Here is a 27,074-nt window from a genome sequence, read left to right as displayed (position 1 = left end):
TGGCCAGGCACTGAACACACACTGAGCAAGGCAAACTCACTGTCCTTGTGAAGGTTCTATCTAGTAGGACAGACAGGACAATTAATATTTTTTTTTTTCCAGATAGAGTTTCACTCTTGTTGCCTAGGCTGGAGTGCAATGGCGTGATCTTGGCTCACCGCAACCTCTGCCTCCCAGGTTCAACCAATTCTCCTGCCTCAGCCTCCCAAGTAGCTGGGATTATAGGCGTGCGACACCACGCCCAGCTAATTTTGTATTTTTAGTAGAGACAGGGTTTCTCCATGTTGGTCAGGCTGGTCTCGAACTCCCAACCTCAGGTGATCCACCTGCCTTGGCCTCCCAGAGTGCTGGGATTACAGGCGTGAGCCACCGCGCCCAGCCCTTTTTTATTTATATTTATTTATTTATTTTTTAAAGAGATGGGATCTTGCTCTGTCAGCCAGGCTGGAGTGTGGTGGCTCAGTCACAGCTCACTGAAGCCTGAAACGCTGGGGTTCAAGCAATTATTCCGCCTCACTCTCCCGAGTAGCTGGGACTACAGGCATGAGCAGACATGCCCAGCTAATTATTTTTATTATTTTTTTGAAGAGAAGATGTCTTGATTCGCTCCCAGGCTAACACCGAGAGTTTCTAACACACAAGAGCACACTCTAACACCTGGAGACCCCAGTCAAATCACCCAAGTACAATGAGAAAGGATATTTGCATAATCTCAAAGTATCTCCTTCAGAAAATAACCACTAATTATAAAGGCCATAGAAACCTGGCTGACTCCACCTTAAGCCAGTGATCAAAGTTAATCTCACCAGTAACAATATATAGACATCATTTGCCTCTTGGTATGATGCACCGAGGAGGGCATAAGATCACTTCTGTGGTATTTGTGCCAAAAATGCAAATCTATAATTCTTTTTTTGGGTCTTGCTCTGTCGCCCAGGTCAAGAGTGCAGTGATGTGATCCACAGCTCACTGTAGCCTTAATCTCCTGGGCTCAAGCGATCCTCCTGCCTCAGCCTCCTGAGTAGTTGGGACTACAGGTGTGTGCCACCATGCCAGCTTGTTTTTTAAATTTTTAGTAGAGATGAGGTCTCACTATGTTGCCCAGGCTCTACTCTTCAAATGTATTGACAAGATGAAAGATAGACTGAGAAACTGTCCCAGACTGGAGAAGACCAGGAGAGAAATGCAACGTGGGATCCTGGACAGGATTCTAGATCAGAGAAAGGGCAACAGCGGGGAAAAATGGTGAATTTGAGTAAGCTCTGAGAGTACTTCATAGGATAGTATTGATGTTAATTTCTTGGTTTTGATGACTGTACTGGGATTATGAAAGGCGGTAGTATTCAGGGGCGAGAGGCATATGGGAATGCTGTGTACTATTTTGACAAGCCTGAAATCATTTCAAAATGAAAAGTTGTGTTTGTTTGTTTGTTTTTAGACTGAGACTTGCTGTGTCACCCAGGCAGGAGTGCAGTGGCATGATCTCAGCTCACTGCAACCTCCATCTCCCGGGTTTAAGCAATTCTCCTGCCTCAGCCTCCCTAGAAGCTGCTATTAAAGGTGCCCGCCACCACGCCCGGCTAATTTTTGTTTTTTTTTGTTTTTTTTTTGAGACAGAGTCTTGCTCTGTTGCCTAGGCTGGAGTGCAGTGGCACGATCTCGGCTCACTGTAAGCTCCACCTCCCGGGTTCACAACATTCTCCTGCCTCAGCCTCCCAAGTAGCTGGGACTACAGGCGCCTGCCACCATGCCCGGCTAATTTTTTGTATTTTTTGTTTAGTAGAGACGAGGTTTCACCATATTGGCCAGGATGGTCTCGATCTCCTGACCTTGTGATCCGCCTGCCTTGGCCTCCCAAAGTGCTGGGATTACAGGCGTGAGCCACCATGCCCAGCTAATTTTTGTATTTTTAGTAGAGACAGGGTTTCACCATGTTGGCCAGGCTGGTCTGGAACTCCTGACTTCAGGTGATCCACCCGCCTTGGCCTCCCAAAGTGTTGGGATTATAGGTGTGAGCCACAGCGCCTGGCCCAAAATGAAAAGTTAAAAAATAAAATTAAATAAAATCACCCTTTCCTCTGACAGACACCACCTTGCACCGATGCCTGAGTCCCATTCCTGTCTTCATTTCTTGCTACATGGGCTTATGGAAAGAAGAGAGGCTCTGGCAACAGAAAGATCTGGGCTCCCATCATAGCCTGGCCCCTGTTGACTCTGTGACCTTGGGCAAGTCATGAGTTTCACAGATGAGGTTCCTCATCTATAACATGGCAATGCTGTGACTTACCCCGAAGGACTGTGTGAAGATTAAGTGCCTAAAATAAGAAAACTAATGTAAAGCACTCAGCTGAGAGCCTGGCAAGTGGAAGATGTTTAGCAACTGTTGTTTCCTTCCCAAATTCAGCCAGGAAGTCCTCCCAGCTGCTAGAGCAGGGTCATGCACATCTGGGAGGGGTGATAAGCTCCCCGCCTCCCCTTACTAAATGCTGACTACATGTGCCCAGGTTCTGTCCCTAAGAAAAGACAAGATCTGTGGGGGCAGGGACTGTGTACCAAGAAGCTGCAGTAAACAAGGCCCCTCCCTGTCACTCGCTGTATCTGGCAAATACTGTGCATGATGGACACAGTGCAGACAGCAGAAACAAGGCAGAAGGGGCCCTTGCTTTCAGGGAGCTTGTAATGTGGGGAAAGGGAGGGCCAACAGACATTAAACCAGAAACCGGATTAGTCAGCAAACTGCCAGTTAACTATGGCTGGGGGTGGAAAAGAGGGGCCGGAAGGGAAGAGGCTCTACTGTAGACAGGGTGCCCAGGGAAGGCCTCATCCCCAGAGGGTGACATTCGTGCTGGAAACTGCAAGACCGAGCCAGCGGCATGGACGGTTCTGGGTGATGTGGCACCAAGCCAGGAGGAGTGTGGAATTTTAGGAATTGCCAGGAGGCCTCGGAGTCTCTAGGCAGGGCTGGAGGGACCAACAGTGCTGGAGAAGGGGTTGGTGAGGTGGGCCGGGGCCAGGCCACGCAGAGAGTAGAAAATGGCTGGTGGGTGTTAGAACAGAGTGCACAGGATCAGACTCCCTTTCTGAGAGCTCACTGGGCTGCTGAGTGGAGAAAAGCGGCATGAGGTACTGAGTCATCCAGGTGGGAGAGAGACAGGGGCCTGGATAGAGGGGGTGCTGAAGGTGGAGAGGGTGGGGTGGCAGAGGGATGGGAGATCTGTGCCTGGCTTGGATGTGGGCTAGGGACAGGTTGCAGTCCTTGCTGGCCTGAGGTCTTGATCTTTGGGCAAAGCAGGAGAAGGCAGGGCTGAGATGGGGAAGGAGGAAGGGAAGGGGAGAGCAGCCTGAGGACCTAGTGGCTCTCCCCAGCCCTGTGCCCTGCCCTGCTAAGGGCTTCCACACGACTCTCTATGCCACTTAGCTCAGGCTCTTCCTCCATCTGCCTGCAGAGTTGGCGAGTGACAGTCCCCATGGTCAGCTCCCCATCCTGCTCCTTCTCTTTCTGGGAAAGGCCCCCTGTCCTCACAGTTGCATTTAGCCCTCTCCCTGGCATATGCAACCAAAACAGGATCCCTCTCAATTTTGCCTTCCACTGCCCCCAACGCAGCCTCACCTGTGGGAACAGGCCCTGGAAACTCACCTAGGGCCTTACAAGAGCCTCTGTCCCCCAGCTCTCTATCTCCAACCCAAACTGCAAACCACTGGCAAAAAGAAGTTCCTAAAGCACCGCGTTTTGCTGAGGCTTGCTCCTGTTCAAGTCTTCAGTGGCTCCTCACTGCTTATTAGCAAATGTCCAACTTCCAGTCAGGCCTTCTGGAAACTGAGACCACAGCAGGCGCTGCCTACTCCCCTCCTGTACCGCCCAATGATAATCCCGTGCTCCCAAGAGTGAAAGGGCGGAAACCCCCTAAATGACTGCCACCAGCGAAATGTACAAATAAATCCCAACATACTCAGACCTTGGAAAACTCCACAGCAAGGGAAACACATGATCTAGAGCAACAGGTTTCAACATTCACAAAGTTCAAGCACGTATCGTTATGCTGAGACATACCACAGAGAAAACAATATGACTATATTCATTAAAAATACAAAAGCATGGCTGGGCGCGGTGGCTCACGCCTGTAATCCCAGTGCTTTGGGAGGCTGAGGCGGGTGGATCACCTGAGGTCAGGAGTTGGAGACCAGCCTGACCAATATGGTGAAACCCCGTCTCTACTAAAAATACAAAAATTAGCCGGGCATGGTGGCGCATGCCTGCAATTCCAGCTACTTGGGAGGCTGAGGCAGGAGAACTGCTTGAACCTGGCAGGCAGAGGTTGCAGTGAGCCAAGATCATGCCACTGCCCTCCAGCCTGGGTGACAGAGCGAGACTCCTTCTAAAATAAAAAAATAAAGAAAGAAAAATAAAAATAAAAAGCATGCAAAACAGTCCTGTATATATATATATTTTTTTTTGAGACAGAACTTCACTCTTGTTGCCCAGGCTGGAGTGCAATGGCACGATCTCAGCTCACTGCAACCGCTGCCTCCCGGGTTCAAGCGATTCTCCTGCCTCAGCCTCCCGAAGTAGCTGGGATTACAGGTGCTCACCACCACACCCAGCTATTTTTTTTGTATTTTTAGTAGAGACAGGTTTCACTATGTTGGCCAGGCTGGTCTTGAATTCCTGACCTCAGGTGATCCACCCGCCTCAGCCTCCCAAAGTGCTGGGATTACAGGCATCAGCCACCATGCCAGGCTGGAACCTGTGCCCTTCTGTCTCCAATCACCCCCACCCCACCTTCCCAGGATGTCACTGCCCCATGTTATGGCCCCTGGTTTCTTAAGCCATTACCAGAGATACGGCTTCTTCTGTTGCTGGAGGCAAGAAGCAGGAACTCACTCCCCTAACCTCAGTTTCCCTTTCTGTCAAATTGAGTGCTCCCTTGCATCCTGGGCCAGTAAGTTCATGTGACTCACAAGAAAATACTGATGCCCTAGGCCCAGATGTGGGTTCATACTCTCTCCATGGGTTTCCCAGGCACAGTCAGCAAGCTGGGATGTAGGACAGTGCTTCTCTAAGATGGGCCTTGGCCCATCTATATTAGAATGATCTGGGGGTGCTGGTTAAACAAGAAGATTCTGACCTTCTTCTCCCCCTCCCTCTTCCTAGATTTTGATTCAGCAGTTCTGGGGACAGGAACTACCCATCATCACCTCACCAAAAAGAAAATAAAGTTTCCTAATTGGTCCTCTGCAACTTAGGTGGGAGGCAGAAAAACCATTCTGCAAGATGGGAAGCAGCCGGCCTGGGCAAGTAGGAGCTGCCCCAAGGGACCCTCCCTGTGGGGTTACAGCTGCAGACAGTGCCAGCACCTCCAGCGTAGGGTCAAAGTGCACCTTCCACTCCTTGCCTCAGTGAGCCAGCAGTTGGTGTCTCTGGTATCTGAATGTGAGCCTCCAGCCCCATGGGAGGCAATGTGGGACAGCTGGGGACAGTGAGCCACTGCCCTCCCAGACACCCCTCCCTCTGGCACACAGTGGAAAACACACAATGAAGCTCTTCTTCTCTCCTCTGTGGGGCCATTTCACCATCCTGGGCAGCACTGAGAGAAGCCTGAAGGTTTTCAAGCCTCTGTCCCAGCTGGGCCCAGGGCTGGCCTCAGGCCAGGAGGAGTAGGAGGGAGGGTGGAGGGTAGGGGAGCAGCATAACAGGGGCTCTGCCTCTCACAGAATGATCTGGAAAGCCCCTATTGCCAGAGTCACCTGCCTTGACTCCTCCCTTCCTCCTGCACCCCTTAAATGGCCCCCCGATCCCACAGGGCCCCAGACTCCACTGGGACCCAACAGGCAAGCTCAGGCTGGTAGTGGGGCCCTGGCCGGGGACTGTTCTGGCTTCTCCCTTCATGTCCTCAGGACCCAGACTGCCCAGGCTCTGCATCTCACCAACGACAGGGCACTCCTAATGAAACGGAACTGAAAGTGCCTGTCTGAGAGCTGAGGGACCTGGGGGGCCACCAGGACACAGGGTTCTATGGGACCCGAGGTCTGCTCAGAGGCCCCTCAGGAATGCAGAGAGCAGCTCCATGTTTTGTGCATTCTCAAAACTGAGGAAACTGAAGAAGATAACAAGACAGCTAAAAAGCCCTTGAGGGTAAGGGTTTCCCGAAGTTGCCAGCATGCCTGGGGGCGCGGGGACTTCCTCATGCGCAGGAGAGGGACAGGGCTGCTCCGTGGTCAAAACAGGAGATCCCCGGGTCAGGGTCTGCCATTGCCCTGCCCACCCCAGGACGGGTTCTTCCCCAGACTTCACAGCCCTCTTCAGAGGACGCCCATCTGTCACTGACGGAAGGGGAGGGGCTGCTGAGGGCTCTTGGCTAGGACCAGAAGCACAGTAAGACCTGGTGGCCTCTCCATGGTGTCTCAGCCCTGGCTGGGAGGCCTTGGCTAGTTCTGTCTCCATGGGTGTAATCCCAGGCCACCTGCCCGCCAAGGGCTCTGGGCTTTGGTTAGTTTTGGTTTGTTTCTTGTGGCTTTCCCCTTCCCTCCTCGCTCATCCCAATCCCAGGCCTTCCTGATTCGATCATGCTCCCTGAGCTAGGCCTGAGGGTCCCAGAGGGCCACCAAGGACACAGGGTTCTAGTGGAGCCAGGTCTGCTCCAAGGCCCCTTAGTTTTTGCTTGATTGTTTGTTTTGACACAGAGTCTTGCTCTGTCGTCCAGGCTGGAGTGCAGTGGCACGATCTCCACTCGCTGCAACCTCCGCCTCCCAGTTTGAATCGATTCTCCTGCCTCAGCCTCCTGAGTAGTTGGGATTACAGGGGTGTGTGACCATGCCCAGTTAATTTTTGTATCTTTTAGTAGAGATGGGGTTTCGCCATGTTGACCAGGCTGGTCTCAAACTCTTGGCCTCAAGAGATCCGCCCGCCTTGGCCTCCCAAAGTGCTGGGATTACAGGCGTGAGCTACTGCGCCCGGCCCCAAGACCCCTTAGGAACACAGAGAGCAGCCAGAAGTCCGATCTGTGAACACCTAACTCCAGTATAAGCAAGAATGCGCACGGGAAGCTCGAAGAGGGAAGACAGTGCTGGGGGCGGTCTGGAGACAGAGGTTCATTTTGACTGAGGAGGCCGGGCAGGCTTCATGGAGAAAAGGGCACCTGAGCCAAGCTTTTCATTCATTTACTCATGCACGCATGCATTCATTCAGAAACTTTTTTTCTTTCACATCAGACGGATACCGTGCTGACATCATCAGAAGGTTTGAGGGAGGCGCATCTTACCTATGCGTGTGAAAACCCAATCATACTTAGGAATTACAAAAGGATCATTCAGAGGCATTTAGTAAGGGCCACCTAGGTGCCAGGCACTGTTCTGGAATCTGGGATACAGTCTTGAACAAAGTTTCTCCCCCTGTGTAGCCATATTCTGGTTGAGGGAGAAAAACAATCAACATTTAGTGTGTCCCATGGTGATGTGAACTAGGGGGAACATAAAGCCAGAGAGGGGACAGGGTGCAGGGGTGGGGGTGGTGCTATTTTTATGCGGGGTGATCAGGGCAGGGCTCTCAAATAAGGCAAAATTTGAGCAGAGACCTGAAGGAAGTGAGGCAGCAAGCCATGTGGAGCCACAGAAAGGCCTGATGGTAGGGTTGTCTTGGTGTATTTGAGGCCTGGGATTACAACCGGCAGAAACAGAATTAGCCCAGACCTCTGAGCTAGGACTGAAGCACCGTGGAGAGGCCACCAGCTGTGGCTGAGGCAGAGGAACAGGCTGAAGGGTGCTAAAAGATGTGGTAAGGATGGGCAGGTCACAGAGGGCCCTGAAGCCACTCTTCGAATGGACTTGGACTTCATGAGAGAGGTGGGAACTCGCTGGAGGAGTTTGAGCAGAGAAGTAACCCATTCCTGACGTAAATAACAGTTTCTTTTTTTCTTTTTTTTTTTTGAGATGGAGTTTCACTCTTATCACCCAGGCTGGAGTGCAATAGCGCAATCTCGGCTCACTGCAACCTCTGCCTCCTGGGTTCAAGTGATTCTCCTGGCTGGCCCAGAGTGGTGGCAGTGGAGGCAGGGAGAAGTGTTCACATTCTGGGTACCTTTGAAGGTGAGCTTTGAAGATGCAACAGAATTTGACAGTAGAGATGTAGGGAGGAAGGAAGGCAGGACAGGTCAGACAGAAGTGCAGGAACAGCTCAGGCCTGGGGGAGATGAAACTGGGCAGGTCTGTGGGGGGTGTGGGAGGGCTGCAAAGGCCTGGGCGAGGGGCGTGGCTCCATACTGTCGGCAATGTGGCTTGCAGAAGGGAAATTTGCTCAGAGCCACACTTTGAAGACCAACCAGGCAGCAGGGGGAAGCTGTGTCAGTGGGGAGAGCAGAGAACAGCAGGGAGGCATGAGGCTGCTGTGGGTGCTCTGGCCGCAGTTCTCCACAGTCCCACAGGCCCCAGAAAGGAAAAGGATCCTGCTCCCCTCCTGCCAGGCTGCGACATGGATAGCCCAGCTCACTGCATCTACCTGGCCTCATTCAGGGGGCTGGGAGGATTCACTCAAGGACCCTCCCATCAGGCTCCTGCCACTCTTGAAATCAAGCCAGTGGGACGCATTGGCCCCAGATAACGGCTTTCCTCTTGCAGAAGTAGAGCAAGCTAGGTCCGTCCCAGAGAGGGTTGCCAGGGTCAGGAAGAACCTTCTATGCCTAGGAATGGAGAGGGGGCTTGGTCAGGGAGGGAAGTCTGTCACTAGGACTGGCTTTCCCCACAGGCCAGCTGCTACCCACCTCCTCGGCTCTGCAAGACCCTCCCAGACCTGCCTGTGTCCTATTCGTCTCCCCTCTGCAGACAGAGGCTCTCCTCAAGACTCTGTTCTGCAAAACCCCCACCACTACCCCTAAGAAGGCAAAAGGGCAACTGAGGCATGAAGCAGGGGGCACACACCGGGGAGTCCCACATTCCTGATCTGACTCCCCAGGTGTATCGTGCTGCTTCTGGGGAGCTTGCCACGGCCTGCCTCCTCCCGGGTTTGGGCCCTTGTTTATATCTGTTCACCTGTGCTTTCCCCTTCCCTGCAGAACAGCGATCAGAACCTGTTCATATCTGGGAACCCACAGTCCTTACCCAGGGCAGCTAGGTGTTCCCTGGCTGAATGAAGGCATACGGAGTTTCCTGCTGGATGGGGGGTAGGACAGGCTTGGAAGACAGGGGTGGAATTAAGTAAGGAAGCTCCAGGAGGACACAGGGCCATAGATACTCTCCCACTCAACTCTAGGCCACATCAAGAACACCTGCTAACATTTCCTGAACACTCTCTTAGAGCCAGGCCCTGTGTATTCTAGGTGCAGTTTCATTTGATCTTCACAGGAGCCCTACGAGGTAGGCATCCCCAACCCCACTTTATAGATGCAAACAACCAAGGCACAGAGAAGTTATTTGTCCAAGGTCACATGGCTACTAAGCAACAAAGCTAGGATGCAAAAGTAGATTTGTTCGACCCCACATGCTATGTACTTTGCTACTATCCACACTGTCTCCCAGGCCCCACAGAGCCCCAGATGCATGTGTCTCACATCAGTTTCGCCTGTGGCCACTGTGCTCAGTTATCCTCATCCTAAGACAATTGTAGTTATGGTTAAGGACAGCCTTTTATAAAATTGCCAAACACCAGGGATGATGATTATTAATGATAACATGGCCAACAGCTCTCCTCCCGGTGAGCCTGGTGTTTCCATCATTTCCTTTCCACCCCCAATAGAATCCTCTATTTGTGATCCTCCCAGCCACACCTTCAGGTCGGTAGCGCATGTGCCCTCCCCATCCCCATCATGTCCTGTTCCATCCCATTCCCCCTCCCTCCCCATCCTTCCTGGAGGCACCCCTAGCACCAACACCTGCCCATTTCCCCCCTACAGTTTCCTGCAAATATCCCCTTTCCCTTCTAGCAGCCAGCAGCATCTCCCCCTGGGGACTGGACTGATTGTTTCCCAGACTATGAGGAGCAGGGTCTGGAATTCTGACTCCAGGCACCCTTCTGACACCCTTCTCTCTGCAAATTTGAGGAGTGGATTCCAAAGCAACCTTGAAATCCAGACACAGGAAAGCCTGTAGAAATACTGCATTTTGAAGAAGCTCTCCAATGATTAGAGTTTTGGAGATTTGTAAAATCCCAAGTCTCAAGTTCCAGGCATACCCACACTCTCAAGATTCTGAGATAGTGATCCTGGCATTCTGATCTCAGGAATTCTGATTCCAGTTCCTTATGGAAACTTCTATTTTCCACTTCCTCAGGCCATTTGTATGACCTCAAACTTACTAATTTTGAAAGCTAGAAGTAGATTTAAAAATCTTTCCCCAGATAAGGCTGTAAAATTCCCAGAAATTTTGTGGGGAGAAAATGTTTTCATTAAAAATCCCAAATATGGGCCGGGTGCAATGGCTCCCACCTGTAATCCCAGCACTTCGGGAGGCCAAGGCGGGCAGATTATGAGGTCAGGAGTTGAAGACCAGCCTGACCAACACGGTGAAACCCTGTCTCTACTGAAAATACAAAAATTAGCTGGATGTGGTGGCAGATGCCTGTAGTCGCAGCTACTCAGGAGGCTGAGGCAGGAGAATTGCTTGAACCCTGGAGGCGGAGGTTGCGGTGAGCTGAGATTGTGCCACTGCACCACTCCAGCCTAGGGGACAGAGCAAAAGCTTGTCTCAAAAAAAAAAAAAAAAAAGGCCGGGTGCGGTGGCTCACGCCTGTAATCCCAGCACTTTGGGAGGCCGAGGTGGGCAGATCATGAGGTCAGGAGTTTGCAACCAGCCTGACCAACACGGTGAAACCCTGTTTCACCATGCCGAGATCACGCCATTGCATTCCAGCCTGGGCGACAGAGCGAGACGCCGTCTCAAAAAAAAAAAAAAAGAAAAGAAAAAATTATTTAGATACCTTCATATTTGGGATTTTTTTTTCTTTTTCTTTTTTTTTGTTTTTTGAGATGGAGTCTCACTCTGTCACCCAGGCTGGAGTGCAATGGCCGTGATCTCGGCTTACTGCAACCTCCCCCTCCCGGCTTCAAGCAATTCTCCTGCCTCAGCCTCCTGAGTAGCTGGGATTACAGGCGCTCACCATCGTGCCCAGCTAATTTTTGTACTTTTAGTAGAGATGGCGTTTCACCATGTTGACCAGGCCGGTCTCGAACTCCTGACCTCAGGAGAGCCACCCACCTCAGCCTCCCAAAGTGCTGGGATTACAGGCGTGAGCCACCGCGCCTGGCCTAAATATTTTTCAATCTCATTATTTTAATGCAACGTGCAGAGCAATGGTAACTTACTTGGCGCATTATCTAAACTACGACCAAGGTTTAGGATATCAGAGATGTGAATGCCCCAAAAGGCACAAACACAAGATCCCCACCCCACCCTCCAGCACCGTGTTTTTCTAGTTTTCCTGCCTTTATATCTCCATTTCTTAGGCTGTGAGTGGAATCCTGGGCCTGAAGCTTCTGGGCGTGTGGGGTGGTCTGGGGAGGAGAGGGTGAATGGCACAATGTCTGCTCGGAAGCTCGGGAAATTCCCAGGCTTAGGCTCTCCCCACAACCTGGCCTGTGGCCAGGGCTCTCACAATTCCCATCCCCAACATTACTGTCCCTAAACTGGGGCTTGAGGTCCTGACCCATGGCCAGGCTGGTAGTAGGAAGGGGACAGGGGCCCTCGGAGGCCTGTCTTCTTCCCTGCCTCTCAGTGTCCCTGGGGCTGAACAGTACTTGCTAGTCACCACCCTCCCCTGGGGCCAGGAAGGAAGGGGTAGAGGGAGGCAGGAGGGCAGAGTGAGAGGGGGAGGGTCGATGGAGACAAATCACTGGAAAAGCGGGCAGAGTCCGTTGGGTCCGATTTCACAGCCTGGGGCTTCTACACGGGCCAGGCTTTGGTTAGAAGGAAAGGGACATACTGGAATCCAACAGGGTTGGGACTCTTGCTTGGGACAGAAGAACCTAACTTGACTGGTGAGGAGTTGGGTGCTGGGGAGTGGGACAAGGACATACGAAAGGAGTTGACAGTTTTAAATGTCAGACGGTGGGAGGCATTCCTTCTCTCCGGCACTTGCCATCGGAGCCCGGGCATCTGCTGACCTCACCCCCGAACAGGGACAGTCTTCCCAGCCCTGGCTCCTGCACTATCCCCCTGTCCAGCGTCCTGGTCTCCAGCCCCTTCTGTGGCACTTTTCTCCAGATGTCCTTTCACGCCCCCTTCCGTGGCCACCCTGGCCCGCCTCTCCGATCCTCCTTCCCCAGCTTATCCCAATTGTCCAGCCCCCCAACTCCCTCAGGCCCCCCAACTCAGTGGCTTCTCCAGTCCGTCTCCTCGATCCCTCTTCCCTTAGACCAAGCCCCGTCCTAACCGCCACGCCCACCCCCAGCTCCGGCCCCCGCCTCCCAGTCCCCTCTCCCAGCTATCCCGCCTCCCGAGCCCGCACGCTTCGGAGCCCGGGCACTAACCCGATTCGGAAGAGCAGCTGCTGGCTGTGCGCCATGAGCAGACCGCGGAGGCCCCGCCGCGCTCGGCAGCCGCGGGGGCTCACAAGTAGGACGAGGACAAGGACGAGGAAGAGCCAGCAGCCGGCGACCCACTGCCACGCCGCGGGCCAGTCCTGCCAAGCCATGCTGGGGGCAGGCGCGAGCCGGCCGGGCGGGGCTCGGCGTTGCTAGGCAACGGCCCGGCCCCGGCCCCCGGCGGGGAACCTGCCGGCCGGCTCGGGACGTGGGGGCGTTGTGGCCCCGCCCCGCCCATTGACCTCTCCTTTGGACCTGCCCCCTTACCACCTCCAGCCGGGCAAGCACCCCGAAGGCCACCCGGCTTGGGGGGCGGCCTGGCTCCGCCCCCGGCTGGAGGCCAGGAGGCGGGGCCACAGCGGGCCGCGAGCCTGCGCTGATCGGGGTCCACAGTCGCCTGAGCCCTGGGAAGGGGTAGGAGCTCGCAGTTCGCCCCGCCCGCCTCCCCGTCCAGGGCTACACTTTCTCAACTGGCAGAAACCTGAGAGATCATCTGGGTCAGCTGCCATTCATGGATTTATTCATTCGCCGAATTACTCTTCTAGCTCCTCCTATGTACTTGGCACTCTGCCAGGCTCTGAGGAGGATGCAAGGGTCAAAGGCACACCGTCTGCATTCCTGGAGCCCACAGTCCGGAATCTAGTGAGGAGACGAACCAAATAAGCAAGCAAACAAAATTATATCTGTTTATGCACACACATACATATGCGCGTGATAAATTGCGAAAGGAAGTCAAGGAGGGGACAATGATATGGAGCACAGAGAGGGCCAGCTTAGATGGGGGAGGGCCTCCCCAGCAGATGACATATAAATCCTGCCCTGAAGGATAGGAAGAGGCCACACAAGCTCTGGAGGAGCAACATGACCTAGAATATGTAGCACAGAGGGGCCTAGGGCTGGGGCATTCCCACTCCCAAACCCAGGGCGATTTCCACATCACCGTTCCCAGCTCCCTACTGCTGCCCTCCTGATGGATTCTAGAAGTTGTTAAGGTCCCTGGAATGGAAGCAGGTGTGAGGGCCGGCGTGGTGGTGGTGAAATCTACAAATTTAGGCACAGGAGCCAGGGCTGGGCTTGTTTTGGCTCCAGCCCTAGCTCTGACCCAGGACAGGAAGGGAAGGAAATGCTCTAGTCAAGCTCGGCAACGGTGGCTCACGCCTGTAATCCCAGCACTTTGGGAGGCCGAGGGGGGCGGATCACGTGAGGTCGGGAGTTCAAGACCAGCTTGACCAACATGGAGAAACCCCATCTTTACTAAAAATACAAAATTAGCCAGGTATGGTGGCGCCTGCCTGTAATCCTAGCTACTCGGGAGGCTGAGACAGGAGAATTGCTTGAACCCAGGAGGCAGAAGTTGCGGTGAGTCGAGATCGTGCCATTGCACTCTAGCCTGGGCAACAAGACCAAGACTCCGGCTCAAAAAAAAAAAAAAGAGTCAAGCTCAGCCTAGGTGACAGGGCGAGACTCCGTCTCAAAAAAAAAAAAAAAAAAAAAAGTCAAGCTCACCTCTGCTGCTACTGGCAGGTTCTGGGAGGGATATGTTAAATTATCTTCAAACTGAATTGTAATTCCAATACCTGAATCTGGGTTTAATCCAGAAAACCCAGACAGACATGGAGTTTCTCCTATGTGGGTACATCTTGAGGGACAGAGCCTATGGCCTGCTCCCTCCCTGTCTCCTCGCCTGTAATTAGGTTGCTTCTCAGTGCCTGGCATATAAAGGGCTGGTACTGCAGAGGAGGCAGAGGAGTAAGAAAACTGATAAGCCAATTTGCAGATGGCCCTTGTAGGATGCAGGAGTTTGCATCTCCAAGTCTGTGTCTGTACATGCAAAGTGAAGGATCATGGGGCATCATCAAAAGTCATTGTGCACACATCTTTCTGCAGGTAAGGCTGTGCCAGGTAAGGCTATATCAGGCATTCTATTGAGAAATTAAAATGCAGTCCTGTAATCTGAAACAGGAAATGCATGCTCAAGCATGAGCTTGCAGAGAACAGAGATGACCAAATTCTAAATCTCAAGCCACACAATTAACAAGATTATAGATAATAAATCCAAGATATGTTTGATGAAACATAGGGAGTCAAGGCGGGACTGGGAAAAGGAGTGAGGGTGTGTGTTTTAGGGGACTCATGCAGGCCCAGGGAGCCGTAACCCCACCCTTAGAATGTTCTGGAAGACTTCTAATGTCTGCTGCAAGTTGGCTTTAGTTTCACCTCCTCTGCCATAAGAATTTTCTATCCCATCCAGGCTGATGCCTTATGATTACCCCTCTCCTGCACTTTATACCCTAGAATACCTAACTACTTAGGTATTGTCTCAAGCTACCATATTGTTTCACATCCCCATGCCTTTGCACATACTGTGCCTTCTGCATGGAGTGCCATTTATCCTTTGTTCCCCAAAGACTCAAATTGGGTGTGGTCTCTCCAAGAAAGCTCTTCTTGAACCCTCCCAGCTCCTTCATGGGCTTAAGCATGTCCCCTTTTGTGCCAACTCTGGGTCTTATTCATACCTTTTTTTAAAAATAGAGACAGGGTCTCACTCTATCACTCAGGCTGGAGTGCAGTGGCATGATTATAGCTCACCACAGCCTCAAACTCCAGGGTTCAAGCAATCCTCCCGCTTCAGCCTCCTGGGTAGTTGGGACTCCAGGCATGAGCCACGGGCACTGGCCTGCATATTTTCAAATAGCTAGAAGAGCAGACTTTGAATGTTCCCAGCACAAAGAAATGATCAATGTTTGAGGTGATGGATATGCTAATTACCTTGATTTGATCATTACGCATTATATACATGTATCAAACTATCACACTGTGCCCCATAAATATTTACCATTATTGTGTGTCAATTAAAAATAGTAATAAAAGCAAAAAAGAGTAGGGCCAAGGATTTAATTTATTCATCTTCAACTCTCCAGTGTCTGGCATAGTGTCAGGTACATATTAAATACTCACAAACGTTCTTTGAAATGTCAAACTCCTAACCATATTCCACAAAGCCCCTGCTCGATAGGGCCCAGCCTGTCTCTTCAGCCTCCTCAGATGCCATTCCCTTGTCACCACGGACCAGCCACACTTCCTCAAATGTGCCACGCTCATTCCCACGTCAGGGCCTTTGACCATGCTCCCTCCCCTTGGAACATTCCTTCCTCAGTTCTCTGAATTGAGGGCAGCTTCGTAGCTGTTGGGTGTCAGCTCAAACGCCAACCCCTCCATGTAGAAATAACCTGTATCTTGAGCTGACATATACCATATGTCTGGTACACGACATATACCAGAGGCTTTCAACAGTGGCGATTTCGCCTCCCAGAAGATATATGGCAATGTCTGGGGACATTTTTGATGGTCACAACTGTGTGGGGAGGAATGTTACTGACATTTAGTGGGTAGAGGCCAGGGATGCTGCTAAACATCCTATAATACACTAGACAGGGCCGGGCGGGATAGCTCACGCCTGTAATCCCAGTACTTTGGGAGGCTGAGGTGGGCAGAGCACGAGGTCAGGAGTTCGAGACCAGCCTGACCAACATAGTGAAACCCCGTCTCTACTAAAAATACAAAAATTAGCCAGGTATGGTGGCGTGCGCCTGTAATCCCAGCTACTCAGGAGGCTGAGGCAGGAGAACTGCTTGAACCTAAGAGGCGGAGGTTGCAGTGAGCCAAGATCATGCCACAGCACTCCAGCCTGGGTGACAAAGTGAGACTCCATCTCAAAAAAAAAAAAAAAAAGACAAACAAGAAAGACAGTCCCCAGGACAAATGGCCCCAATGTCTGCAGTACAGAGGTTGAGAAAGTCTGACATATGCAAACTGAAAAACTCACCAAGTTGTACATTAAAGATTTGTGCATGGCCAGGCGCAGTGGCTCACGCCTGTAATCCCAACACTTTGGGAGGCTGATGAGGGCAGATCACAAGGTCAGGAGTTCGAGACCAGCCTGGCCAACATAGTGAAACTCCGTCTCTACTAAAAATACAAAAATTAGCCGGGTATGGTGGCACAAGCCTGTTGTCTCAGCTACCCGGGAGGCTGAGGCAGGAGAGTCACTTGAACCCGGGAGGCGGAGGTTGCAGTGAACCGAGATCACACCATTGCATTCCAGCCTGGGTGACAGAGCGAGACTCCGTCTCAAAAAAAAAAAAAAAAGAAAAACAAAAGAAAAACAAAAGATTTGTGCACTTTACCATATGTAAGTTATACATCAAATTAAAGAAAAAATGTTAGCCCCTCTGTGAGGCCTTTGCTCACCACCTCCTCGCTCTCTATTACTATTGTTACTGTGCTTACGTCCTTCACTTTCATAGCACTTTTCACAACGTGATGTTATTTTGTGGATCTTTTCTGTTACTCCCACTGGAATGTTAGCCCCATGAAGTCAGGGAGGGACCTGTGTTGGCACCACTGTATTCCCAGTGGTGTGAATAATACCTGGCCCAGAGCAGGTGTTCAGTTAAGTATCTGCTGAATGAATGAGTGAATGATAGAAACAAGGCATGAATGAATGACAATTTATGTTTTGCCACCAAGCACTGTGACTGTCGGGAGACTGGAGCCCTCTTGTTCTGACTAGTGGGCTCAGTGCCCACAGAAGAGCTGTACAGAAGCCAAACCCCACTCAGAAAGGTGGATCATGTAAGGGAGTCAGAACAAGCCTGGTGGCGGCAGGCACTTCATAATATCAGAGGAAGCTGCAGGAGAGCCACGGCTAAAGAACCCATGCACTCCAGGGCTTTGGCCGCGACTCCTCCCCTGAGCAGCTTGAGGGGCACTGCCAAGGCTAAAGTTTGCCTCTGCCACTCTCTTAGGACAGACACCTTCATAACCCGAGTTGGGTGCCTGGCGGTCATGCAGGTCTGGCCTGTGATGTGGGTTCCTGGGTTGGGGTGGGGGTTCTTGTGTCTCCTCCTTGTTCCACCTGTCATCCCAGGCTGCCTGTCCCTGGTGTCTGAATCTTGCCTTCCCTACTGGCCTGAGAGGTTCCCTTAGAATGGAGAGCCTGCCTCCATCTTTGCACCGTGGCTCAAGCTTGATGATTGGTGCTTGGCTGGCATTCAGGAAATCACTGGTGATGATGATGATGATGACAATGATGATGATGATGACAATGATGATGGTGATGATGACGAAACAATCATGAAGGAGCTGAGATGGCTGGAGCTGTTTAAATGTTAGAGAAAAGAGACATCTTGTCAGACCTGGCTGGAGAAATTAGTTCAGTTTAGAAAAGTGAACCCAGTGCAGAAGTGGTGACTGGGATAATTTGGCCTCTGTTTAGCCCAGTCCATCCCCTCATCTGTTATCCCCAACCAAAGCTCACTTTCCCTCATGGACCATTTTCTCATGGACTCTCCTCTGAGCCATTTTGCTGTACCCTGCAGAACGCTGGTTTGGTTGGAAACAAATCCTTCCCCAACATCCTTTGCCTTCTCACAGAGCTCCCAGCCTGTCTGGACTGAATATGACCCCTGTCTTCTATTCCCTTCCTTCTCTCTCACTGCCCTGCCTTCTGCAGTGGAAGCCTTTAGTCTCCTACATTGTCTCCAGGTTGGAAAGGAATGCACTAGTAATTGCCCAGGTCAAGACCATTGCTCTTCCTGACTTATGTACAAACTTCTTTCCACCCCTCCTCATCAGTCCCATACACTGATCCAGCCCAGACTCTCTAAGGATTTCAACACCTGTTTTTAGTCTTCCTGCCTGATTCCTGCCATCAGGTAATTCCAACAAGCATGGCTCATTCAACCTCATAGCGTGGCAGTTTTCAAGCGTTAGGGAGTCTAAGAACCACTCAGGGAGCCTGTAAAAATACGGAATTCTGGGTCCCTCCCCAAGAGATTCAGACTTAGTAGGTTTGGCTGGGGCCCAAGAGTGTGCATTTTGCATAGGTGATTCTGAACTCTGCCTTGACCTCAGTTCCTGACTTCAATTCCAATGCCTTCAACATAATTCAGCAGCTTGCTCACATGGCCACATCCTAGATTCACCTGGAACTTCTCTGTCTCTGAAAACCTAAATTCAATATCCTTTCCCCTGATCCCCTCCCATCCCCAGTACACATGGGCCCCAGTTCCAGCTCCTCAGGCAGTTTGTTTTCTTCCAGCCCTTCAGCCCCTCTTGCACCTATATTTGAACTTAGGCTCAATCCCTTGAACTACTTACCACCTGTTAGCTTCCTGATCCCCTGACCCCCCTTGGCCTCCAGCCTTAACCTACCAACCTTCAGACCTACCTGAACCAACCTGACAGTCTCCTACCTCATGGACAGGACTGAAGAAAACTGCTGTATCACATGACTCACGGCTGCGATGGTTCAGGCCAACCCAAGCCCCTGACACCAGTGCTTGGCAGTTCCATTTTGCTGAGGCCCCATCTCATCTGCAGTTGTTATTCCAAACCTCAAGCCCCAACGTCATTTCCTTTACTTTCAACAAATATCCTTCTTAGAGAAAACAATTTCTGTGACTACCTACCCCTCTACACATTTTGCAATTTTCCTCAGCCTAAGAGCAAATTCCAGTATCTCCCTGCCTTAAAAACTTCCCGGCCGGGCACAGTGGCTCACGCCTGTAATCCCAGCACTTTGGGAGGCCAAGGCAGGTGGACTGCCTGAGCTCAGGAGTTCGAAACCAACCTGGGCAACAAGGCGAAACCCTGTCTCTACTAAAAATACAAAAAATTAGCTGGATGTAGTGGCGGGAGCCTGTAATCCCAGCTACTTGGGAAGCTGAGGCAGGAGAATCGCTTGAACCTGGGAGGTGGAGGTTGCAGTGAGCTGAGATCGTGCCACTGCACTCCAGCAGCCTGGGTGACAGAGTGAGACTCTGTCTCAGAAAAAAAAAAAAAAAAAGAAAGAAAGAACGAAAAAAATCTTCCCTTGACCTTGTGCCATTTTCTAGACTCCGTTCTGCCTTTATCTCAACACAATCTAGTTTCCTGAAAGGCTCTCTCCAAAGGTGTGGTAGATGGCATTTCAGTTGCCAGTTCTTCATCTCTTGCTATAAACATACCATTCACCCCGTGACTGTGCACTACTTCAGTGGAGGCGAGGTATATTTTCCCACGCCACTGATGTTGCTGGTCTAAGGGAGATGAAAGGCACATGGAGCCACCTGGATCCCACTCACAGCTTGGAAGTCAACCCAGCCCAGCAGAGCCCAAGCTAGTCAGCTAAAGCTCAGTCTGCCCACAGATGTGTGAGTGAGATACATGCTTATGATTGTAGGCTTCTGAGTTTTGAATTGGCTTCTTATGCAGCATTAGTGCAATAATAGTTAACAGTGACAGAGGGAAACAGAATATTAATGATGCTGGAAAGACATGATGGATGAGTGACTAGCTATTTACAAAAGAGCAATTTAGACTCGTGTCTCACAGAATCCACCAAAATAAATTCTACCCGAATTAAAGGGTTAAGGATATAAAATTAAACCACATAAAATTAGAAGAAAATGAAAGACATGTTCAATCTAGATAGCAGAGGATTTTCTAAAGCTAAAAATAACAAATGCGTCATTCTAATTTTCCTTAATAGGCGTATGTTATTCTTAAAGGCATTTATTATTCGTATTATTCCTTAAAGGCATACCTTATTCAGAAAAAAGCAACAGAAGACCTAACAAGGGAAATAATTACTGTTTTAGTTACTTTAAAATTTAAAACCTTGGCCGGGCGCCATGGCTCATGCCTGGAATCTCAGTACTTTGGGAGGCCGAGGCGGATGGATCACGAGGTCAAAGAGATCGAGACCATACTGGCCAACATGGTGAAACCCTGTCTCTACTAAAAATACAAAAATTAGCTGAGCGTGGTGGCGCGTGCCTGTAGTCCCAGCTACTTGGGAGGCTGGGGCAGGAGAATTGCTTGAACCCGGGAGGCAGACGTCGCAGTGAGCTGAGATCATGCCACTGCATTCCAGCCTGGTGACACAGCGAGACTGTCTCAAAAAAGAAAGAAAAGAAAGGAAGAAAGAAAGAAAGAAGGAAGGAAGGAAGGAAGGAAGGAAAGAAAGAGAGAGAGAGAGAGAGAAAGAAAGAAAGAAAGAAAGAAAACCTTGGCCGGGCACAGTGGCTCATGCCTGGAATCCCAGCACTTCGGGAGGCTGAAGCAGGTGGATCACTTGAGGCCAGGAGTTCAAGGCCAGCCTGTCCAAAGTGGCAAAACCCCGGCTCTACCAAAAATACAAAAATTAGCAGGCGCGGTGGCAGGCATCTGTAATCCTAGCTACTTGGGCACTGAGGTACAAGAAATCACTTGAACCCAGGAGGTGGAGGTTCCAGTGAGCCGAGATCGCCCCGTTGCACTCCAGCCTGGGCGACAGAGTGAGACTCTCTCAAAAAGAAAAAAAAAAATAAGGAACTTAAATATACTTAATCTTAGCCAAAAGGCCAAGGAGTGATTACAGACCTTAAATAAATGTGAAAACACAATGACCTCCATTAATAAATGGATAAATGGCTAATAAATATGAAAAAATGTGAAAACTAAAAAGAATCAAGAAAATGCAAGTATAGCCAGGCACGGTGGCTAACTTGCACCCAAAGTACAAGTAATCCCAGCACTTTGGGAGGCCGAGGTGGGAGGATTGCTTGAGCTCAGGAGTTCCAGACCAGCCTGGGCAACAGAGGGAGACCTCATCTCTACAAAAAATTTAAAAAATCAGCCAGGCTTGGTGGTGCACGCCTGTGCTTCCAGCTGCTCAGGAGGCTGAGGTAGGAGGATCTCTTGGGCCTGGGAGGTACAGGCTGCAGTAAACGGTGATCATGTCACTGCACTCCAGCCTGGGAGACAGAGACTCTGTCTCAAAAACAAACAAACAAACAAACAAACAAACACAAAAAAAGGCTGGGCGCGGTGGCTCACGCCTGTAATTCCAGCACTTTGGGAGGCAGAGGCAGGCAGATCACCTGAGGTTGGGAGTTTGAGACCAGCCTGACCAACATAGAGAAACCCTGTCTCCACTAAAAATACAAAAAGTTAGCGGGGCATGGTGGCGCATGCCTGTAATCCCAGCTACTCAGGAAGCTGAGGTAGAAGAATCGCTTGAACCTGGGAGGCAGAGGTTGTGGTGAGCTGAGATTGCGCCACTGCACCCCAGCCTCAAGAGCAAAACTCCAGCAACAAGAGTGAAACTCCGTCTCAAAAAAAAAAAAAAAAAAGGAAGAAAAAAATGCAGTTAAACAATGAGATTTGATTTTCACTTAACCAAAATGCCAATATTAAAACAAGAATAAAATCCTGAAGTTCTAAGAATATGGGAAGGTGAGTATTCATACATGGTTTGTAGGGGCATCAAATTTGTATAATTTTCTGGAAAGCAATTACCAATATGCATCAAGGCCTTAAAAATGTTCATATCTGTTTACTTAGTAATTCTGTTTTAGGGATCAGCCCAAAAGATAAACTCTGAAATATATTCAAAATTTGAAGGCCCAGGGTTACTGGTAATGATGAAACTGTACAAACAACCTAGAGGTCCTGCAACAAAAGTTAGGTTCTGTGGAACTCAGTGTTCCTTTTAAATGGTGTTTAAATTAGAAATCAATGCAGTGCATGATCCTGAATTGGATCCTGGACTAGAAAAAAAGACACTGGGGAACAACTGTCAACATCAATAAAGACTATAGGTAGGTTATTAGAATTGTATCAAGGCTGGGCTCGGTGGCTCACGCCTGTACTCCCAGTACTTTGGGAGGCTGAGGCAGGTGGATCACCTGAGGTCAGGAGTTCCAGACCATCTTGACCAATATGGTGAAACCACATCTCTACTAAAAATACAAAAATTATCTGGGCGTGGTGGTGTACACCTGTAGTCCCAGCTACTCGGGAGGCTGAGACAGGAGAATTGCTTGAACCCAGGAGATGGAGATTGCAGTGAGCCAAGATCACGCCACTGCACTCCAGCCTGCAACCTGGGCGAAAGAGTGAGACTCTGTCTCCAAAAAAAAAATTGTATGAAGGTTTATTTCCCGGTAGTTAAGTAATATGTGAACATTTTTATCAAGGTTAATTTCCTGGTAGTTAATATTTGGGGAAGCTAGGGCCAGGTATGAGATCTCCTTATACATTTTCACAAATATTTTGTAAATCTGAAATTACCTAAAAAAAAAAAAAGTTAAAAAAATAGAACACATACAAAGAGAATAATGCTCATACATTGATAGAGAGTTTTTTTGTTTGTTTTTTTAAAGTGGAGTCTCACTCTGTCACCCAGGCTGGAGTGCAGTGGTAAGTTCTAGGCTCACTACAACTTCTGCCTCCCGGGTTCAAGAGATTCTTGTGCCTCAGCCTCCCAAGTAGCTGGGACTACAGGTGTGCACCCCCACACCCAGCTAATTTTTGTAATTTTAGTAGGGATGGGATTTCACCATGTTGGCAAGGCTGGTCTCGAACTTCTGAGCTCAAGTGATCCACCTACCTTGGCCTCCCAGAGTGCTGGGATTACAGGCATGAGACATCCCTCCCAGCCCAGGGTTTTGTTTTTTTTTTTAAACAACATGGGTGTGGCAGATTCTGTTGGTCAATATTCATTCTCCACCCCTCCCTTTTTTCCTTGTTAACCCCTATTTTGCCCACTCTCCTCTGAATAGCCACAGCCTTCAAGTGAGTCCCTCCTCAGCCCTGATGGGTGGATCTTGCTTGGTCCAAGCCACACATTGCCAGCCAAGCTATTGGTTAGACCCAGGAATGTAATGTAATTCTTGCTATCAGATAGTAATAGCAAATATTTATATAGTACAAATCACAGGCAACGCACTGTTCTAAGTGCTTTACATAGATTAACCCTCAGCTCTCACAACAAATGCAATTATATTTGCCATTACATGTGGGGAAAAGAAAGAGAGATCAGATTGTTACTGTGTCTACGTAGAAAAGGAAGACATAAGAAATTCCATTTTGATCTGTACTAAGAAAAATTGTTTCTGCTTTGAGATGCTGTTAACCTGTAACTTCAGCCCCAACCCTGTGCTCACAGAAACATGTGCTGTAATGAATCAAAGTTTAATGGACTTAGGGCTGTGCAGGATGTGCCTTGTTAACAATATGTTTGCAGGCAGTATGCTTGGTAAAAGTCATCGCCATTCTCTATTCTCGATTAACCAGGGACACAATGCACTGCGGAAAGCCGCAGGGACCTCTGCCCAAGAAAGCTTGGGTATTGTCCAAGGTTTGCCCCCACTGAGACAGCCTGAGATATGGCCTCACAGGAAATGAAAGACCTTACCATCCCCCAGCCCGACACCTATAAAGGGTCTGTGCTGAGGAGGAGTAGTGAAAGAGGGAGGCCTCTTTGCAGTTGAGATAAGAGGAAGGCTTCTGTCTCCTGCTCGTCCCTGGGAATGGAATGTCTCGGTGTGAAGCTGACCATTCCCATTCGTTCTATTCTGAGATAGGAGAAAACCACCCTATGGCTGGAGGTGAGATATGCTGGCAGCAATACTGCTCTGTTGCTCTTTGCTACACTGAGATGTTTGGGTAAAGAGAAACATAAATCTAACCTACATGCACATCCAGGCACAGTACCTTTCCTTGAACTTATTCATGATACAGATTCCTTTGCTCACATGTTTCCCTGCTGACCTTCTCCCCACCTGTTGCCCTGCTACACTCCCCTCGCTAAGATAGTAAAAATAATAATCAATAAACACTGAAGGAACTCAGAGGCTGGCGCCGGTGTGGGTCCTCTGTATGCTGAGCGCCGGTCCCCTAGACCCACTGTTCTTTCTCTATACTTTGTCTCTGTGTCTTATTTCTTTCTCAGTCTCTCGTCCCACCTGACGAGAAATATCCACAGGTGTGGAGGGGCTGGTCCCCTTCGATTACAGATAGGAACCCTGAGGTACTGAGATCAGATCAATGGCTCCAGGTCACACAGCTGATTAGATGGGGAGGCAAATAGGCTGGAGGCCTTCTAGGAAGGTTCTCCTTGTTCTTAAAAAGGGATGTACAATCATGTGTTACTTAAGGACAGGGATACATTCTGAGAAATGTGTCAGGTGATTTTGTAGTTGTGCAAACATCATAGTGTGTACTTACACAAACCTAGGTTGATTGGTATAGCCTATTGCTCCTAGGCCACAAACCTGCACAGCATGTTACTGTACTGAATGCTGTAGGCAATTATAACACAATAGCAAATATTGTGTATCTAAACCTAGAAAAGGTGCTGTAACATGGGGCGCATGGTGGCTCACGCCTGTAATCCCAGCACTTTTGGAAGCTGAGGCGGGCAGATCACCTGAGGTCAGGAATTGGAGACCAGCCTGACCAACATGGTGAAACCCCATCTCTACTAAAAATACAAAAATTAGCCAGGTGTGGTGGCATGCACCTGTAACCCCAGGTACTCAGGAGGCTGAGGCAGGAGAATTGCTTGAACCCGGGAGGCGGAGGTTGCAGTGAGCCAAGATCGCGCCACTGTACTCCAGCCCGGGGGACAGGGGGAGACTCCACCTCAAAAAAAAAAAAAAAAAAAGCAATAAAGCGATAATCTCATGGGACCATTGTTATACATGTGGTCTGTCGCTATTAAAACATTGTTATGTAGGCCGGGCGCAGTGGCTCACACCTGTAATCCCAGCACTTTGGGAGGTCGAGGCAGGTGGATCACAAGGTCAGGAGTTCGAGACCAGCCTGGCCAATATGGTGAAACCCCGTCTCTACTAAAAATAAAAAAAAATTAGCCAGGTGTGGTGGTGGGTGCCTGTAATCCCAGCTACTCGGGAGGCTGAGGCAGGAGAATTGCTTGAATCCGGGAGGCGGAGGTTGCAGTGAGCCGTGATTGCACCACTGCACTCCAGCTTGGGTGACAGAGCGAGACTCCGTCTCAAAAAAACAAAGCAAAACAAAACAAAAACAACAAAAAACATTGTTATGTGGCACTTGACTGTAACAGGGCTATTTTCTTGCTTCAAGATGCCATCATCTGCCTGGGATGCTGGAACCACAGACACCATCTTGGACTGCTGGGGAGCAGTTTGCTTAGGAGGATAGGCCAGCACCCGAGGATGGCAGAGCAGAAGTGATGGAGACCTCACTGAACGCCTGAATTAACCAATCCTGGAATTACTCTGCTCTGGGCTTCTTGTTACTTATAATTTAAGCCACTTTCAGTTGGGTTTTCTTTTCTTTTTTTTTTTTTTAGACGTAATCTCGCTCTGTCGCCAGGCTGGAGTGCAATGTCGCGATCTCGGCTCACCGCAGCCTCCGCCTCCCGGGTTCAAGCGATTCTCCTCCCCCAGCCTCCTGAGTAGCTGGGATTACAGGTGTGCACCACCACACTCGGCTAATTTTTTTGTATTTTTAGTAGAGATGGGGTCTCACCATGTTGGCCAGGCTGATCTCAAACTCCTGACGTCAAATGATCCACCCACCTCGGCCTCCCAAAGTGCTGGGATTAGAGGCCGAGCCACTGTGCCTGGCCTCAGTTGGGTTTTCTGACACCTGCAGCCAAGAGCATCCAAACTAGTACTTTGGGTAAATTTTATATTTTCCCATAAACTGGAGGCTGGGTGTGGTGGCCATGCCTGTAACTCTGGAAGGCTAAGGGGGTGGATCACTTGAGGTCAGGAGTTCCAGACCAACCTGGCCAACATAGCAAAACCCCATTTCTTTTTTCTTTCTCCTTTTCTTTTCCTTCCTTCCTTCCTTCCCTCCTTTCTTTCTTTCTTTTCTTTTCTTTTTTCTTTTCTTTTCTTTTCTTTTCCTTTCTTTTCTTTTCTTTTTTTTTGAGGCGGAGTCTGTCTCAGTTGCCCAGGCTGGAGTGCCGTGACATGATCTTGGCTCACTGCAACCTCTGGCTCCTGGGTCCAAGCAATTCTCCTGCCTCAGCCTCTCTAGTAGCTGGGACTACAGGCATGCACCACCACGCCCGGCTAATTTTTTAATATTTTTAGTAGAAACAGGTTTCATCATGTTGGCCAGGCTGGTCTTGGCCACCACACCCGGCTGTAAAACCCCATTTCTACAAAAAATAATACAATTAGCTGAACGTGGTGGTGGGTGCCTGTAGTCCCAGCTACTTGGGAGGCCGTGGTGGCAGGATCTCTTATTTTATTTTATTTTTATTTAAATAGAGACAGGGTCTCACTGTGTTGCCCAGGCTGGTCTTGAATGATCTCTTGATCCTGGAGGTCAACATTGCAGTGAGCCATGATTGCGCCACTGTACTCTGTCTCAGAAAAAGGAAGGAAGGAAGGAGAAAGAAAGAAAGAGAGAAAGAGAGAAAGAAAGAGAAAGGAAGGAAGGAAAGAAGTGGAGAAGGCCGGGCACGGTGGCTCACTCCTGTAATCCCAGCACTTTGGGAGGTTGAGGCAGGCAGATCCCCTCAGGTCAGGAATTTGAGACCAGCCTGGCCAACATGGTGAAACCCCGTCTCTACGAAAAATACAAAAATTAGCTGGGGAGTGGTGGCAGCTCCTGTAATCCCAGCTACTCAGGAGGCTGAGGCAGGAGAATCGCTTGAACCCGGGAGGCGGAGGTTGCGGTGAGCCGAGATTATGCTATTGCACTCCAGCCTGGGTGACAGAGTGAGACTCTGTCTAAAAGAAAGAAAGAAAGAAAGTAGTG

At 49.9% G+C, this 27,074-nt stretch overlaps 1 protein-coding gene, 1 long non-coding RNA gene and 1 other non-coding gene across 4 annotated transcripts in view; 1 reads left to right on the top strand and 2 right to left on the bottom strand.

The window, feature by feature from the left end:
- The window catches only part of LOC129031799 (uncharacterized), a 31,316-nt gene extending 21,670 nt beyond the window's left edge, over nucleotides 1-9,646 (top strand). The window contains exons 3-4 of the long non-coding RNA XR_008501129.1: nucleotides 7,927-8,082; nucleotides 8,738-9,646. This is a non-coding gene — a long non-coding RNA (uncharacterized LOC129031799). The remainder of the gene's footprint in view (nucleotides 1-7,926; nucleotides 8,083-8,737) is intronic.
- Nucleotides 1-27,074, bottom strand: part of PNKD (PNKD metallo-beta-lactamase domain containing) — a 76,357-nt gene that overhangs the window by 11,261 nt on the left and 38,022 nt on the right. The window contains exon 1 of one of the 2 annotated variants that reach the window (XM_054478521.2): nucleotides 12,453-12,808. The exons of the other annotated variant lie outside the window; for it this stretch is intronic. Coding sequence (XP_054334496.1) covers nucleotides 12,453-12,616 — 164 coding nt within the window. The 5' untranslated portion in view covers nucleotides 12,617-12,808. Of the gene's footprint in view, nucleotides 1-12,452; nucleotides 12,809-27,074 lie in introns of those variants that run through there. 2 annotated transcript variants of the gene reach the window in all.
- LOC129032304 (small nucleolar RNA U13) lies at nucleotides 7,204-7,304 on the bottom strand. The gene has a single exon (XR_008501312.1). It is a non-coding gene; the product is annotated as a small nucleolar RNA U13 (small nucleolar RNA).

The sequence above is a fragment of the Pongo pygmaeus genome, chromosome 11, assembly GCF_028885625.2.
Source record: "Pongo pygmaeus isolate AG05252 chromosome 11, NHGRI_mPonPyg2-v2.0_pri, whole genome shotgun sequence".
NCBI classification, from domain to species: Eukaryota; Metazoa; Chordata; class Mammalia; order Primates; family Hominidae; genus Pongo; species Pongo pygmaeus.
Note: the sequence above shows the minus strand (reverse complement) of the source record. Positions and strands in the feature narration are given on the sequence as shown.